The 13,097-nt window shown below is 47.6% G+C and overlaps 1 protein-coding gene across 2 annotated transcripts in view; it reads left to right on the top strand.

The window, feature by feature from the left end:
- Positions 1 to 13,097, top strand: part of ELK3 (ETS transcription factor ELK3) — a 69,799-nt gene that overhangs the window by 45,166 nt on the left and 11,536 nt on the right. For both annotated transcript variants that reach the window (XM_021687538.1, XM_021687537.1), the window contains exon 3: positions 5,894 to 6,673. In XM_021687538.1, the coding sequence (XP_021543213.1) occupies positions 5,894 to 6,673 (780 nt within the window). The remainder of the gene's footprint in view (positions 1 to 5,893; positions 6,674 to 13,097) is intronic.

The raw sequence follows: 13,097 nt of genomic DNA, 5'->3' as shown, positions 1-13,097 counted from the left end.
GTGTATATATATTTAAACACACTTACGGGCACCTCTATTTTTGCCAGTAAGCCTGGAACCTCTCAGGGCAACAGGCAAGGCAGGGAAGCGGAAAGTTGGCTTGTTCTCTGTGTTTTCCATCCTGTTAGCGGGAAATAACGAAGGGAGACTCACTGGTCCCTCCGTGGCCAGGGGTAGCTGGTGAGTCGGGAAGGGTTCCTCTGCCCAAGGTGGCCGCCATGGTCCTGCCCCCACCAGGCTGCTTGCCCTTTAGGCTCCTGCGATCTCAAGACCGCAGCTTGGAAGTGGCCATGGTGGGAGTAGCTTCTGCTGCCACCTGGAACTGCCACGGAGGGTGTGTGAGGTGAATGTTGCGTTTCCTCTCCCGAAGTCGGTCGTCCTCGCTGCCTGTGACCTCACACGGAATGTGGGGTCAGGAGTCCAGCCTGGCTGGGGATACACACTGAATGGGAAATGACGAACAGGGAGGCTGGTCGCACATGTGTAAAGTGAAGCAGATGTGTGCAACTGTTGGTCTAAAACCGTGCTGGAGAAGTCACTTAGCTCAACTGGACACAGACAGCATTTGTCAGGTTACCAGGCAACTGTAAGCAACACATACTTGTGGGTCTGGGAGGAAGGGGTGAAAAAACTGACTTTCTGTAAATACCCTCATCACTTTTCATAATAAGAGCCTGTTCCCAAGCGCTCTTGTGTCCTGGGCGGGCTCAGCCTGAGTCTTGGATCCCCCTTCCATTGTGGCCAAGGGCTCTGGAATCAGATTGCCCATGTACCAGCTTGTGGGCACAGGTAATTTATACTCTCTGAGCCTCAGTTTGCCCGTCTCTAAGATGGGGATCCTAATAGTTCCAGTCTCTCAGAGGATTAACTGAGTTAACGGTGGTCAAGTTCTTAGTACCCAGCCTGATAATATGTGCTCAGCAACTACTATCTATTATTCCCCTATACTGTGAGTTTTCTCAGCAAACTCCTCGCGGGGCAAACTCTGGTTTTTTTTGGCGGGGGGGGGGCGGGGGTTGACCACACTTTTTATTTAGTATTCTGTAGTTGCTTAACACACACTTAAATGGTCTTATTGGGGGAGGGGAAGGGAGGTTCTGCTAGATTCCCAAGGAAATGTCAGAAAGGCAAAATATGGCCAGCATTATCCATTTGTTTTTTTGGGTTTACTGGGTGAATAGCACTTTCCTTACATAAGCATCTGATGTCAGGTTTTTCATACTGAGAACATTGAGATTTCAGTTTGAAGACACCCTGAAATCCTAAGAGTAGCATACCCCAACCGCCCTCTAATAACTAGCTTGTTTGTATAGGCAGAAGGATTCACCTCTCCATTTTACATGGTAGATGTTTGTGGAAGGTCTTAGAATTGCTTTGCCTCATTTACTGGGAAAAATCAGATATAGGAAGTGGCCTTTAGGGACACTTTTAACTTGAAAAATTACAACAGTAGTCCACAAGTCAAGTCTTAACATATTTAACATTTACTTACTGAGAGCAACGTCATAAAGTCAAATAAGATTAAACAGGTTTTACTTTTTTTTTGTGGGGCAAACTCTTGAAAGGCAGTCTCCCTTCAGAGACCACAGAGAGATCTTCGAACGTACGTGCCACCCATGTGCTCCCAGGGTCTGCCCTGGAAGTTAAGGGGCTGTGATTTCAGCTGCCAGGCATATACCTCCTCTGAGTCCGCTACCTAGGTCTCAGGCCGTGGGCATCCTGGTGGGAGGGCTTTCCTTACCAGCTCCCTTCCTGTGAGCACATTTCCCCAGTGCAGGGTTGGGCTCTCTCAAACAGCGGGGCTACAGTGCCCTGACCTCCTTCCTGCACCCTCCACACCCCTTCATGCCCAGATTGTCTGGGTAGCCAGATCTACTCCATCTTTCCTGCTAGAATAGACCAGCAAGGTCCACCCTGGTTCTTTCCAAAGGCTTCTTCCTCCTTTTGGTCAGCTCCATCCCTGCCACTGTACCCTTTTCCTAAAAAGCTATGGTGGTGTCCTGGTAACTCTCCCCTCACCCCCCGAGAGAGGCAGCAGCTACTGCGGGGCCTCTTTTGCTATGGCTGAGTTCAGTGTCCTTTGTGGAGGCTCCTTTTTTATCTTCACAGTAGGGTTATGGCAGTCACCAGCCATAGAATGTTCCCACCATCTTCCATTTAAACATGCAAATGTTTTGGACGGACCTCGAGAGCGTTATGCTAAATGGAATAAGAGAAAGATAAATACTGAATGATTTCACTTATGGGTGGAATCTAAAAAAGCAGAACTCCTACAAACAGAGAGTAGGGTGGTGGTTACCGGCCGCTGAGGGGCGGATAAATGAGGAGATGTTGGTCGAAGGTACAAACTTCCAGCCACAAGATGAGTAAGTTCTGGAGATCTAAGGTATGGATGGTGACAGTCGTTAACAGTACTGTGTTATATACTGGTAAGCTGCCAAGAGAGTAGATCTTAAATGTTACCACCACCACCACCACCACAAAATGGTAATTATGTGAGCTGATGGATGTGTTAACTAACCTTATTGTGGTAAACATTTTGCAATGCATATACATGCATCAAATCTTCATATTGTACATCTTAAACTTCACAGTGTTATATGTCAATTACATCTCAGTAAAGCTGGAGGAAAAAAAGATTCTCATGTTCTTTAAAAAAAAAACCCAGCTTCCTTGAAGTATGATTCATATACCATCCAATGGACCCTTATTAAAGGTATACAATTCAGTGGGCTTCGAGAATGTCTACAGAGTTGTGCATCAAAAACCGCTATAAATTTTAGGACATTTTCACTGTTCCTCCCAAACCCTTACTTTTTAACGTCACCCCTCAATTCCTCCATATCACCCCAAATCCTAGGAAATGACTCTTTTGTCTCTCTAGGTTTGTCTATGCTGGACGTTTGATAGAAATGGAATCCATCACACACGCGACCTTTCTTGCACTTAATGCATTCAAGGTGTATTGACGTGGTTTCATGGGTCTGTACTTCATTCCTTTTTATGGCTGATAATACTCTGTAGTCTGAACATACATTTTGTTTACCCATTTGTCAGTCGATAGTCATGTGAGTTGTTCCTTATGTTTTTTTTTTTTTTATAAGATTTTATTTACTTATTTGAGAGAGAGACAGCGGGGGCCGAAGGGGGCGGGTGGAGGAGCAGAGGGAGAGGGAGAAGCAGACTCTGCGCTGAGCAGGGAGCCTGACGAAGGGCTCCATCCCATGACCCTGAGATCATGACCTGAGCCGAAATCAAGAGTCTGCTTAATGGACTGAGCCACCCAGGCGCTCCTCCTTTGTTCTTTTTAACACATCGAAGCCCAGCTCTTTTGAGACTACCTTTCGGTTCCCAACCATTTTCAGGAAGAGGGGCCTTTTTGTTATTTTTTATCACAGCCCCAAATGACTCCTTGGTTTGCTTATGCATATAATCCCTGCTCAGAAGTTATGTTCTGAATGCCCATAATAAAATTAAAGGTTTAAAAAAAACTTTACAAGAACGTGCCTGAAGAAATGATTCAGACCATACAGTTTCTCTTTTCTTCTGTGTAATTATTTAGGCTCTAATAATTCAGTCAATTTAGATGGATGTTCGAACTGGCTGAGGACAAAATAAAGTTTTCACCTAGGGAGAAAAATATTAACGAAAGCCAGAAATACTTGAGAATTGTAGTAGCGCAACAGGCTAGGCAAGCGTGCTTTCTTTTTACTGAGAACCCACCCTGAGTCCTGTGGCACCAGTGACACCCTTATTTAACCCTATCCTGCCCGGGAGTGGATTTCTCTTAGGCATGTTGTCTACCCACGCCTGGTGGGGCGCCCGCTGAGATGCTGCCAACAAGGCCCAGGCGGAACTTGTAAGTTTCCCAAGTTTCTCTGAAGGTGTGTAAATGGTGGTCAGCTTTGCTAGTGTTCAGTGTGCAGTTGAGGTCAGATGGAGGTAAATGGCATTCAGTGGGTTAAATCTGCAGTCCCAGCACCAGGCTGCCAGGCACTAGAACTGTTCAGCCTCGAATCTGACGAATCTGACGAATCTAACGTGCTCAGGGTTGGGAGCCTCCTGTGGGCTGGTGCTGAGCGAAGGTTTGCCAGGATTTGCGTTACTGGGATTTCCGGTGCTGAATGGGGACATTGTGTGTCCCTCCCTTCGATGCCTGCCCTGAGGGGTTCCTGCTCAGAAATCTCAGTAGCATAGTAAATATGCCCTCCCCTCCGGATGGCTGGATAAATTAACTTTTGGGATTTGATGGTCTGTTTTAAGGAGGAAAACTGCAAATCGGCATGCTGTAATGTAACAAGAGGAAAGGCAAAAACATAGTATACTTATGTTTATAAACCAAATGATGATCACAGAAGGAACATCAAATTTAATTAAATTTCATCTCTATGGTATATTTGAAAGTTGCCAAGAGGGGAGATCCTAAAAATACTCATCACAAGGAAAAAAAAAAAGTTACACTCTGTGTGGTGATTGATGTTCACTAGACCTGCGATCATTTTGTGGTACACCTGAAACTAATACAATGTTACCTGTCAATTCCATCTTTGAAAATTTCACCTCTACTAAGGGGTTCTTTGATTCTTTCCACCCAAATTTTGGTGGAAATGTGAAAAAGCTCAGGCTTCAGAAGGAGTAGATTGTGGTGGGTTTTGGGCGGATTACTCCCCATCTCTGAGCTTGTGTCATAAGGGGACACCTTCCACCCTCCAGGAGGGTGAATGTGAGAACAGATCAGATAGCTTGTGCACAACATCTGGTATGCAGTAGGTGCTCAATAGGAGTTAAGGTTCTTTTCCCCCAAATGATTTTTTTTTTTTTTATACCCTCACTCATACCCAAGTTTGAGGAGGAACAGTTTGTAAGGAAACATTCTGAGTCTTTCCCCCACAGGATGGTGCTGCTAGCTCTTTGTGCTTGAGGGAGACCATCTTTGTCTTGGTGGAGGGACTTGCACCCCACAAACATTTGATAGATATTTGCTGATGTTCCAATGTAACAAACCTCAAGAACAGTAGAGAGCCTTTCCAATGAAGTCCGTTCTCCCAAAGGGGTGTGAACAGTTTTGCAGTGATTGTTGGCTCTCATTGACATCCTAATGTTTGAGGACTTGGAGCCATAAACTGAAGAGCCAGCGGTAGATACCAGCAACTTAAAATACTGTAGGAGTGATGTAAATATCAAAGTAGACAAGTTGTTTTTCCTCCAGTGGCTTTCTTGGCAGAAAATTAAAAAGGAAAAAAATGGCTACATGACTTAAGAAAACATTGTGGTGGTGGGTGATAATAACTTACGTTTCTATAATGCGTTCCAGCTTACAGAATGCTTTCCCGTTATTATTTCACTGAATTCTCACAAGTCCCAGAGGTAGGTAAGACAATACTGCATTATGGCGAAGGAAATGCTGCTTCGACCACTTACCTACCACATGGCTCCTGTGGCTTATTTAAGCACTCTAAGCTTATTTTCTTAAGTTTTAAAATGGGAGTTGAATCATTTAGTTTTTAGGTACTGATACCTTCCTTTTAGGATTACCGTACAGACGCCATGAGATGGTGCGGGGACACTGCCGGCCACGTAGTGCGTGCTTAGCAGAAGGGGGACCGCTACGACGTTATCAGGTAGACTGACCCTTAACTTCACAGAGGAGGAAGCCAAAAAGGACCATCGCTGTGCTAAAGAGCACGCCGTTCGTAACAGCAGAACTGGAAAGCAGATCGAGTTCCGCTGCCTCCTGCTCGAGTCCCCTTTCTGTGGCACCTTAGCCAAGACGCGTCAGGCAAGAGGAGTATTTCCATGCGGCTGCCGGCAGAATGCCCCATGACAACGAACGTCCTCCTCCTCCATTTCTCTGGTGCACTGATCTTTTCACTGTCTCCTCTTGTATTCACAGAACATCATCAAGAAGGTGATCGGGCAGAAGTTTGTGTACAAGTTTGTCTCTTTCCCGGAGATACTGAAAATGGACCCTCACGCGGTGGAGATCAGCCGGGAGAGCCTTTTGCTGCAGGACAGCGACTGCAAGGCGCCTCCCGAGGGCCGAGAGGCGCACAGACACGGCTTGTCGGCCCTCAAGAGCGCAAGCCGCAACGAATACATCCACTCAGGACTGTACTCGTCCTTCACCATTAATTCCCTGCAGAACCCGCCGGAATCCTTCAAGGCAATCAAGACGGAGAAGCTGGAGGAACAGCCGGAAGACAGCCCTCCCGTGGAAGAAGTCAGGACTGTCATCAGGTTTGTGACCAATAAAACCGACAAGCACGCCAGCAGGCCCGTGGTGCCCCTGCCCTCCACGTCTGAGGCCTTCCTGGCCTCGTCGGCCTCAGCCAAGGTCTCCTCTTTAATGTTGCCAAATGCCGCCAGCATTTCGTCCGCGTCACCCTCCTCGTCTCGGTCCCCGTCCCTGTCCCCCAGCTCGCCCCTCCCTTCTGAACACAGAAGCCTCTTCCTGGAGGCCGCCTGCCATGACTCCGATTCCCTAGAGCCCTTGAACCTGTCATCGGGCTCCAAGACCAGGTCTCCATCTCTTCCCCCAAAGGCCAAAAAACCCAAAGGCTTGGAAATCTCCGCGCCCCCGCTGGTGCTCTCCAGCACTGACATCGGCTCCATCGCCCTCAACAGCCCAGCTCTCCCCTCGGGATCTCTCACCCCAGCCTTCTTCACTGCACAGGTAAGAGCCCGTCCCCGCGGTGGGGCTGCACTCAGACCCAGTGGCATAGCGGAAAGGAAGAGCAACCACGGCAGCTTCCTTCCGCCCTTTGAAAGATCACCTTAGGGCCCATAGCCCAAAGTCACGGTGTCAGTGTGAAGGGAAGTTACTTTTCCATCCCCAGGCCAAGGTGTCCGCAAGAGAAAAGGTTTGGGATATTGGTTACAGTGGGATGCTTCACTGGTTTCTTGTTTTCAGTGGCTGAAGGTGATCATAATACGGAACAGGCACCCTGGCCATCAAAGCAGATCCAAACAATATTTTCCTAGGGAAAGTTGAGCAGGCCAAGTGACATTTCAGAAGGTATTTGGGCTTTATGGGAAAAAAAAATTTTTTTTAAGAGCGGGAGAGATCGGGCAGTGGAGGGGCAGAGAGAGAGAATCTTAAGCAGGCTCTACCCCCAGCATGGAGCCTGACGTGGGGCTCGATCTCACAACCTGGAGCCGCAATCAAGAGTTGGACGTTCAACCGACTGAGCTGCCTGGGAATCCCTGGGCTTCATGACGTTTTTATGACCGAGTCCTCTTTGGGGGGCACTTGATAAGTAGCCATTTGCTTTCCGTTACTAAGAAGATAGATGTTAAGATGCCGCCATTGCATTCGTCTGGGTGGATCTGTGAAACATCAGGGCCACACCAAGCAATGAGAAAGAATCTTCAGTAAAAGCAGTGCGACTCTGAGAAAACCCAGCAGTAACTCCCACGAGAAGGAAGCCTTTTCCCTTAAATATGAGATGCAGATGCTCTTTCTTGTCCAGCTGGCATTTGCAGGGCAAAGGCAGAGCCTGGGCTGGTAAAGCCTATTTCTGCTTCCTCTGGAGAACTGGACGCACTTTGGTGGCAGAGTTAAGCACATTGGCTTTGGGGTCACAGACCGGATTCGGTTCCTGGCTACACTGGGGGGCAGTGAGACGGTGGGCACTTGCTCTCTGAGCCTGTTTCCACGTCTGTGAAATGGATGGTTGGGAGGACTGAATGGGATGATGGCCATGGTAGGAGAGCCAGCTACACCTGGCAGGTATCCTCCTGGAGCCATGAGGCACGCGGGAGCTCTGTCGCCCGCCCCTGTGCTCCTTGCCGTCACTGTCCTTGCTGTGACCACCATGAGGGGCACGTTTGCCGGTTCCTGTTCTAGACACTTTGCACGCACCCCTCCAGTCATTCTTCGTAGCAGGCCCATGAAGTAGATACTGTTCTGTCCCATTTTTTTTCCAGCTGAGGTAAATGAGGCACTGAGGTAAAGTAACTCATCCAAGGTCACACAGCTAACAGGTGGTAGAAGCAAATTTGAACCTGGTTATCCTGCTCCAGAATCCATGCTCTTAAGTAAAATGTTCTTGGCATGCCCATTGGGAATTCACCCAGTTGTCCCTGATCATAACCGTCTGTGGAGTCTGCCAAACAACCGAAAGCAACTCTTGGCCACTCTCTTCTCTATGGCTTCTCCCAAATTGATTGTGTCCCAAGGATTTTGTGTCTCCCCAAGCTTGTGAGCTGGTGGTAATGAGCATGCCGCCATGGAGGGGAGGGCTAAGGGCTCAGTTACTGGTCAGAATGAGCACGTGTGCTTTTAATCAGGCATTTTTTGACCAAACAAAACTGTCCGGGGACGAGGGACTGCTGAGTAAGTGGCTCAGAAACAGCAGTTCCTGAAGCAGATCAGAGAAGTAACTTGAGAAGTGGGCCAGGGTGGATGATCTGAGGATCTCCTCCCCTGGCCTCCTTTGTGTTTACAACTGTAAGGTTTAGAGAGGTCTCAAGCCAGACCGAGGCCAATTCAGAATTCTGTATCTGCTTTCTCTGTGAGCCTGTCACCGTCTCCGAACAGATGGCCAGTCCTGTGGTCCCAGGAAAGCAGCTCAGGCTAGCCCTGGGGTTTTGGATCTGGACACAGTGCCTTTAGGGTGGCTCTGCTCAGTGGGACTGAGGATGGTATGGCTGGGCTGAGGGGAGGAGGGACCTTGACAGGAGGTAGGGATCGAGTGCAGATGTGAACAAGGGGATGCTAAACTCAGGACTGGGAGACAGGACTTACCGGAACAGCCTCAAACGGGAGGGGGAAAGCATCAGAAAGCCAGATGCTTTAAGAGAGGACTTGTGCCTTGGGCAGATGACGGTGAGTGGTCCTCAGCCAAGCTGCAAGGGCAGGACCTTGCTTGTGAGTTGGTGTCAGGAAGTCCAAGGATTGAGACCAGGGCTTCCCGAGGAGAGAGAGGCCAAGGGCAGGGTCTGGTTCCATGACAGGAGAGTAGAAGTAAGGTCTCGGGCTGAGAGTTCCTTTGTATCAAGCCGAGGGGCTGGGGGGTGGCTACCAGGTAGTGCTCTGAATGGATTCAGAGGAGTTAAGGTTGGCTTTGGGGGATGGTCCAATCTCAGGACTTCCCTCACCTTCTGGCAGGGTCAGCTCTGCATCCAGTGCAGTCGAGGTGGCCAACAGGGAGGGAAAAACCAGAGAGCGCAGAGAAAGGGCAGGACTCAGGTGTGATATTCATTCACCCAAGTGGTTTCTCTGAGATCAGACAGGACAGTCACACCTATCTGGGCTTGACAATCCTCCAGCTCTTTACTGTAGGCCTGGAATCAGTGTAGGGTTTGGATTCTCAGAGATTCCTTCCCCCGGGAGCTGAGTGGCTCAGAAACTAACCCTGGAGCCCTGGCTCTCCCTCAGTGGACAGTCAGATGCAAGGTCAGCTCCCAGCAGCTGGCCTCATCCTGAGGGGTGAGCCCATTTCCCTGAAATCCCCCCCAGGGGGCAGGAGTGAAAGCCTTCCCTTTACTTCCAGGTCAACTCGGGGGGTTTCCTCTCCCGAAGGAGACTTGGGGCTTTTCTCTCCCACAGGCAGCTCTGATGTCTCATTCCCACAGCTCATTGGTTTCCCTCCTACCTGAGCACTTTCGACTGCAGAGATTACTTTCCTCTGTGAGGTGTGCTGTGTGCAACGTGACAGTTAGTACGTAAACATTTTGTGACCAGTGGGAACCTCCTGTCAACTTTTCTTAACTGTTGGCTTTAGAAGAAATGAAAGGTGTGCTCTAATAACTTGATACCCTGAAAATGAAGTTCCCAAGAATTCAGTTTATCCCAAGAACTGTTTATATTTTACTAATTTATCCCAAGAATAATTCCCAGTTATTTTCAGATAGAAATATGGCAGGAGGAAGGGTAGCATTAGAGTCTTGGCATGAACAGGGTCATGTGGTTATATTTCCCTCTGGGGATCATATTAAACCACCTACCTCGCATAGGCCCAAATTCAGATTTGAAACGTCATCCACAATATGGTGTGCATGAAAAAATGTTCGTCATTCTGCCACTCGTCCAAAACCATAACCTCCATTCCCATCAGAAGTATTTGTGGTGCATCTGCTGGGATCTGTACAGTGCAGTTGAGGTTACTCTTGATATTTTAAGGAACCAAGATTACGAATGTAGGCAGACATGATGATCACCCAGACACCCCTCAAGCATGGACTATGAGGACCTGAAGACAGAGAATACAAAAGCCAGCTGTGTACCAAGAAGTGATGTAGTTGGAGCTCAGCCACTGAGATCATATGGGACTGTTGGTAGAAAAGCAAGGATGATCTCTCTCATGGCATGAGCTATAGAAATTGAGATGAGGGAGGAGCCAGGATGCGAAACCCTCGTGGTTCCTAGCCAGGCACCATGGAAGCCTGAACAGTGTCAGCTGGAACTTCGGATTCTCTGTATGTTCTGCACCTCGGTATCCTCTGTTCCTCTTCCTTCCATTTGCCTCTTCTGTTCATTGTCTCACTCCTCATCTCTTAGCAATGTAAAGTTAGTTCAGAATTAGGGGTTGGCACATTGCTTCCCCTTCATTCGTGCCAAGGCCTCTGTTAATCTCCCGTGTGATGTTTAAGATGCTGAACTTGGATATGTGCGGGCACTGGGGCATGAACTCACCGTCGAGTCTGAGCACGCGTGCCCCAGGCTGTTGTATTAGCGGCGGCCTTGAACAGCACGAATGAGTACACATAGCTGGCAGCAGACCGAAATGCGAGAACCTCCTTTCATTTACTGGTGGCTGTAACAACTTCGGGCCAAAATCATCAGGTGGGGATTTGGAGTAAAATGGATGTGTACGGTGAGGAGCAACCCAGGTATACTGCATCCTGCCCCAGCTCTGGAGCAGGTTCGCATCTTACTGTCTCCTGGGCCATTATCCCAGGAGGAAAAATGTTTGTTTTTTCCCTTCATCCCACTCTCTACAACACTTTTCCAGCTTAGCTTCCAGCTTTCTCTATACTGACCCTACAGGGGAGAGGCGGTCCTTTTAGAAACTCTTTGCAGTAGAAGATGTTGCTGGTAGAGTTTTGTGAGACTTGACGTTCCAGCCGACGGTTCTTCCTTCCCTGGGCTCTGGGCTGCCCAGGTTACAGGAACTGTGGTAGTGCCCTCCCTCTTTCCACCTTGGGGCCTGTCTCATCTCCATCTGTTGCCGTCATGGTCCCACTGCCTCCTCCCCAGTTCTGCTCTTACTCCTTTTTCCCCTCCTACCACTGACGACACCTACTTTAGACTCTTATGGAATTCTGCTTTGTCCCCCTTTCGTTAAGATCAGCACAGTTCAGTGCTACGCAGACTTATGTGTGATTTAACTTCTCTTTTAAAGTCCTTAAAGTCGATGTTTTATTGGAATTTGGGCAACTCCAGGAGTCTCCAGAGGTAGTTACCTTTTTTGAGAATTTGTTTTTAACCCCAGAATGGCACAGTCATGGATTCTGTTGGTGTCCATGAGAGACTAAGATTTATGATATTTGTTGGTACAACAAAATGTTAAATGGACATCGTGATTTCCTCTCCTATATTTTCTAAAGCTCGAAAGACCAAAGTCTTTGGTATCTCAAATTACCAAATCAAATAATCTGCAGATACTTCTTGTTGAGCGGCTCATGCACATCCTTTTTAGTCTGTAAATGGTTACTACGTTAATTAATTCATTTGGGAGATAACCATTAAATACCATTTAGTAGTGATTGGGGTATACAGAGGCAAGCAAGATAGACAGTCCCTGCTCTCATGAGCTTATAGCTTGCTGTCCAATAGGTGAAGAATATGGGGCAATATAACTTAGGGTGATGTGAAATGACAGAGGTCCCTGAAGACTGGATGAGGAACTTTTAGACTTGTTTTGATAGGAAATTAACAGCTTGCTTGGGTTTTAAATCAAGAGATACAAAAATTCCTTTTTTAGAGTCTTTCAACAAATAATTATCAAACATTATTTGCAAATCATTGAAAGGATACCAGAAGTATGTACAGTGCCTATTTTAAGACCTTAGGACCTAGCCAAGACAAGGCATACAGACAGACAGTGGCACGTGGCAAGAGTCAAATACACAGTGCGGAGAAGCACCTTAGGAACAGAAGAGGGGAAAGATCATTTAGTTCAATTCAACATATAGGAACTGAACACCTATTATGTGTAAGCTCTGTGCTTGGAGCTGGGGATATGAACATCAGCTAGATAAGTCCCTGATTGTTAATAGCTCATAACTTGCCTTAAATGGTTTAATATACTATCCCAGATCAGCACAAAAGAAATACTAAGGAAGATGGTATTTAATTTTGCTGGGGATGGGGCAGGATGTTGACAGGGCTTCACGGGAGGCATGTTCACACTCGGGCAGGTGTTGAAGGATCAGTAGCAGTCATCTGGCACATAAGGTGAGGAGGGCATTGTAGGCAAAGTAGCATCTTGAGCCAATTCATAAAGATGTGAAATAGCTTAGAATATTAGGGGCAGTACAGTAATTCAATAAGGGACGGAGGGATAAATTCCAAAGGTGAAGGATGCGGTGGGAGATGGGGCATGAGTGACAGAGTTGTATTTTAGAAATCATCCTGATGACATAGATTGGGGTGGGGTGAGGCTGGAACCAGTTAGGATACTCTTATAAATATTCCAGATGAAAGACAAGGAGGATCTAGATCTAAGGCTATGACGGTGGGGTGGGGCCAAAGGAAACAGATCTGAGAGAGACATAAGGAATTGTCCATAGACTTGGTGACTAACCAGGTGTGAAAGTTGTAGGGGAGAGCCAGGAATTGAGTGTGAGGAGCATGGGAGGAAGAATAAGCTCATGGTGAAAGGTTGGTTAAAAGTTCATTTTGGGCCTGAGAAGCCTATAGGACATAAAGGAGCAAACATCTAGCTACAGCTGGAGCTAAGGAGTTCGGGACTGGAGATAAGTTAGGGAGTCACTAACATGTAAGGGTGCTTAAAATCATGGAAATGGATGCGATCACCCATGGAACAGGTCTAGCGCAGGAAAGTATGGGCTAGGTAGTCAGGGAAGTTCTGGAATGAGTGCTAAAGAACTGGCAGGTTGGAATTCTGTAGTGTTCAGGACGTATCAAGCCA

The sequence above is a fragment of the Neomonachus schauinslandi genome, chromosome 5 (genome assembly GCF_002201575.2).
Source record: "Neomonachus schauinslandi chromosome 5, ASM220157v2, whole genome shotgun sequence".
NCBI lineage: Eukaryota > Metazoa > Chordata > Mammalia > Carnivora > Phocidae > Neomonachus > Neomonachus schauinslandi.
The sequence above is the reverse complement of the archived record's forward strand: the minus strand, read 5'-3'. Positions and strand labels throughout refer to the sequence as shown.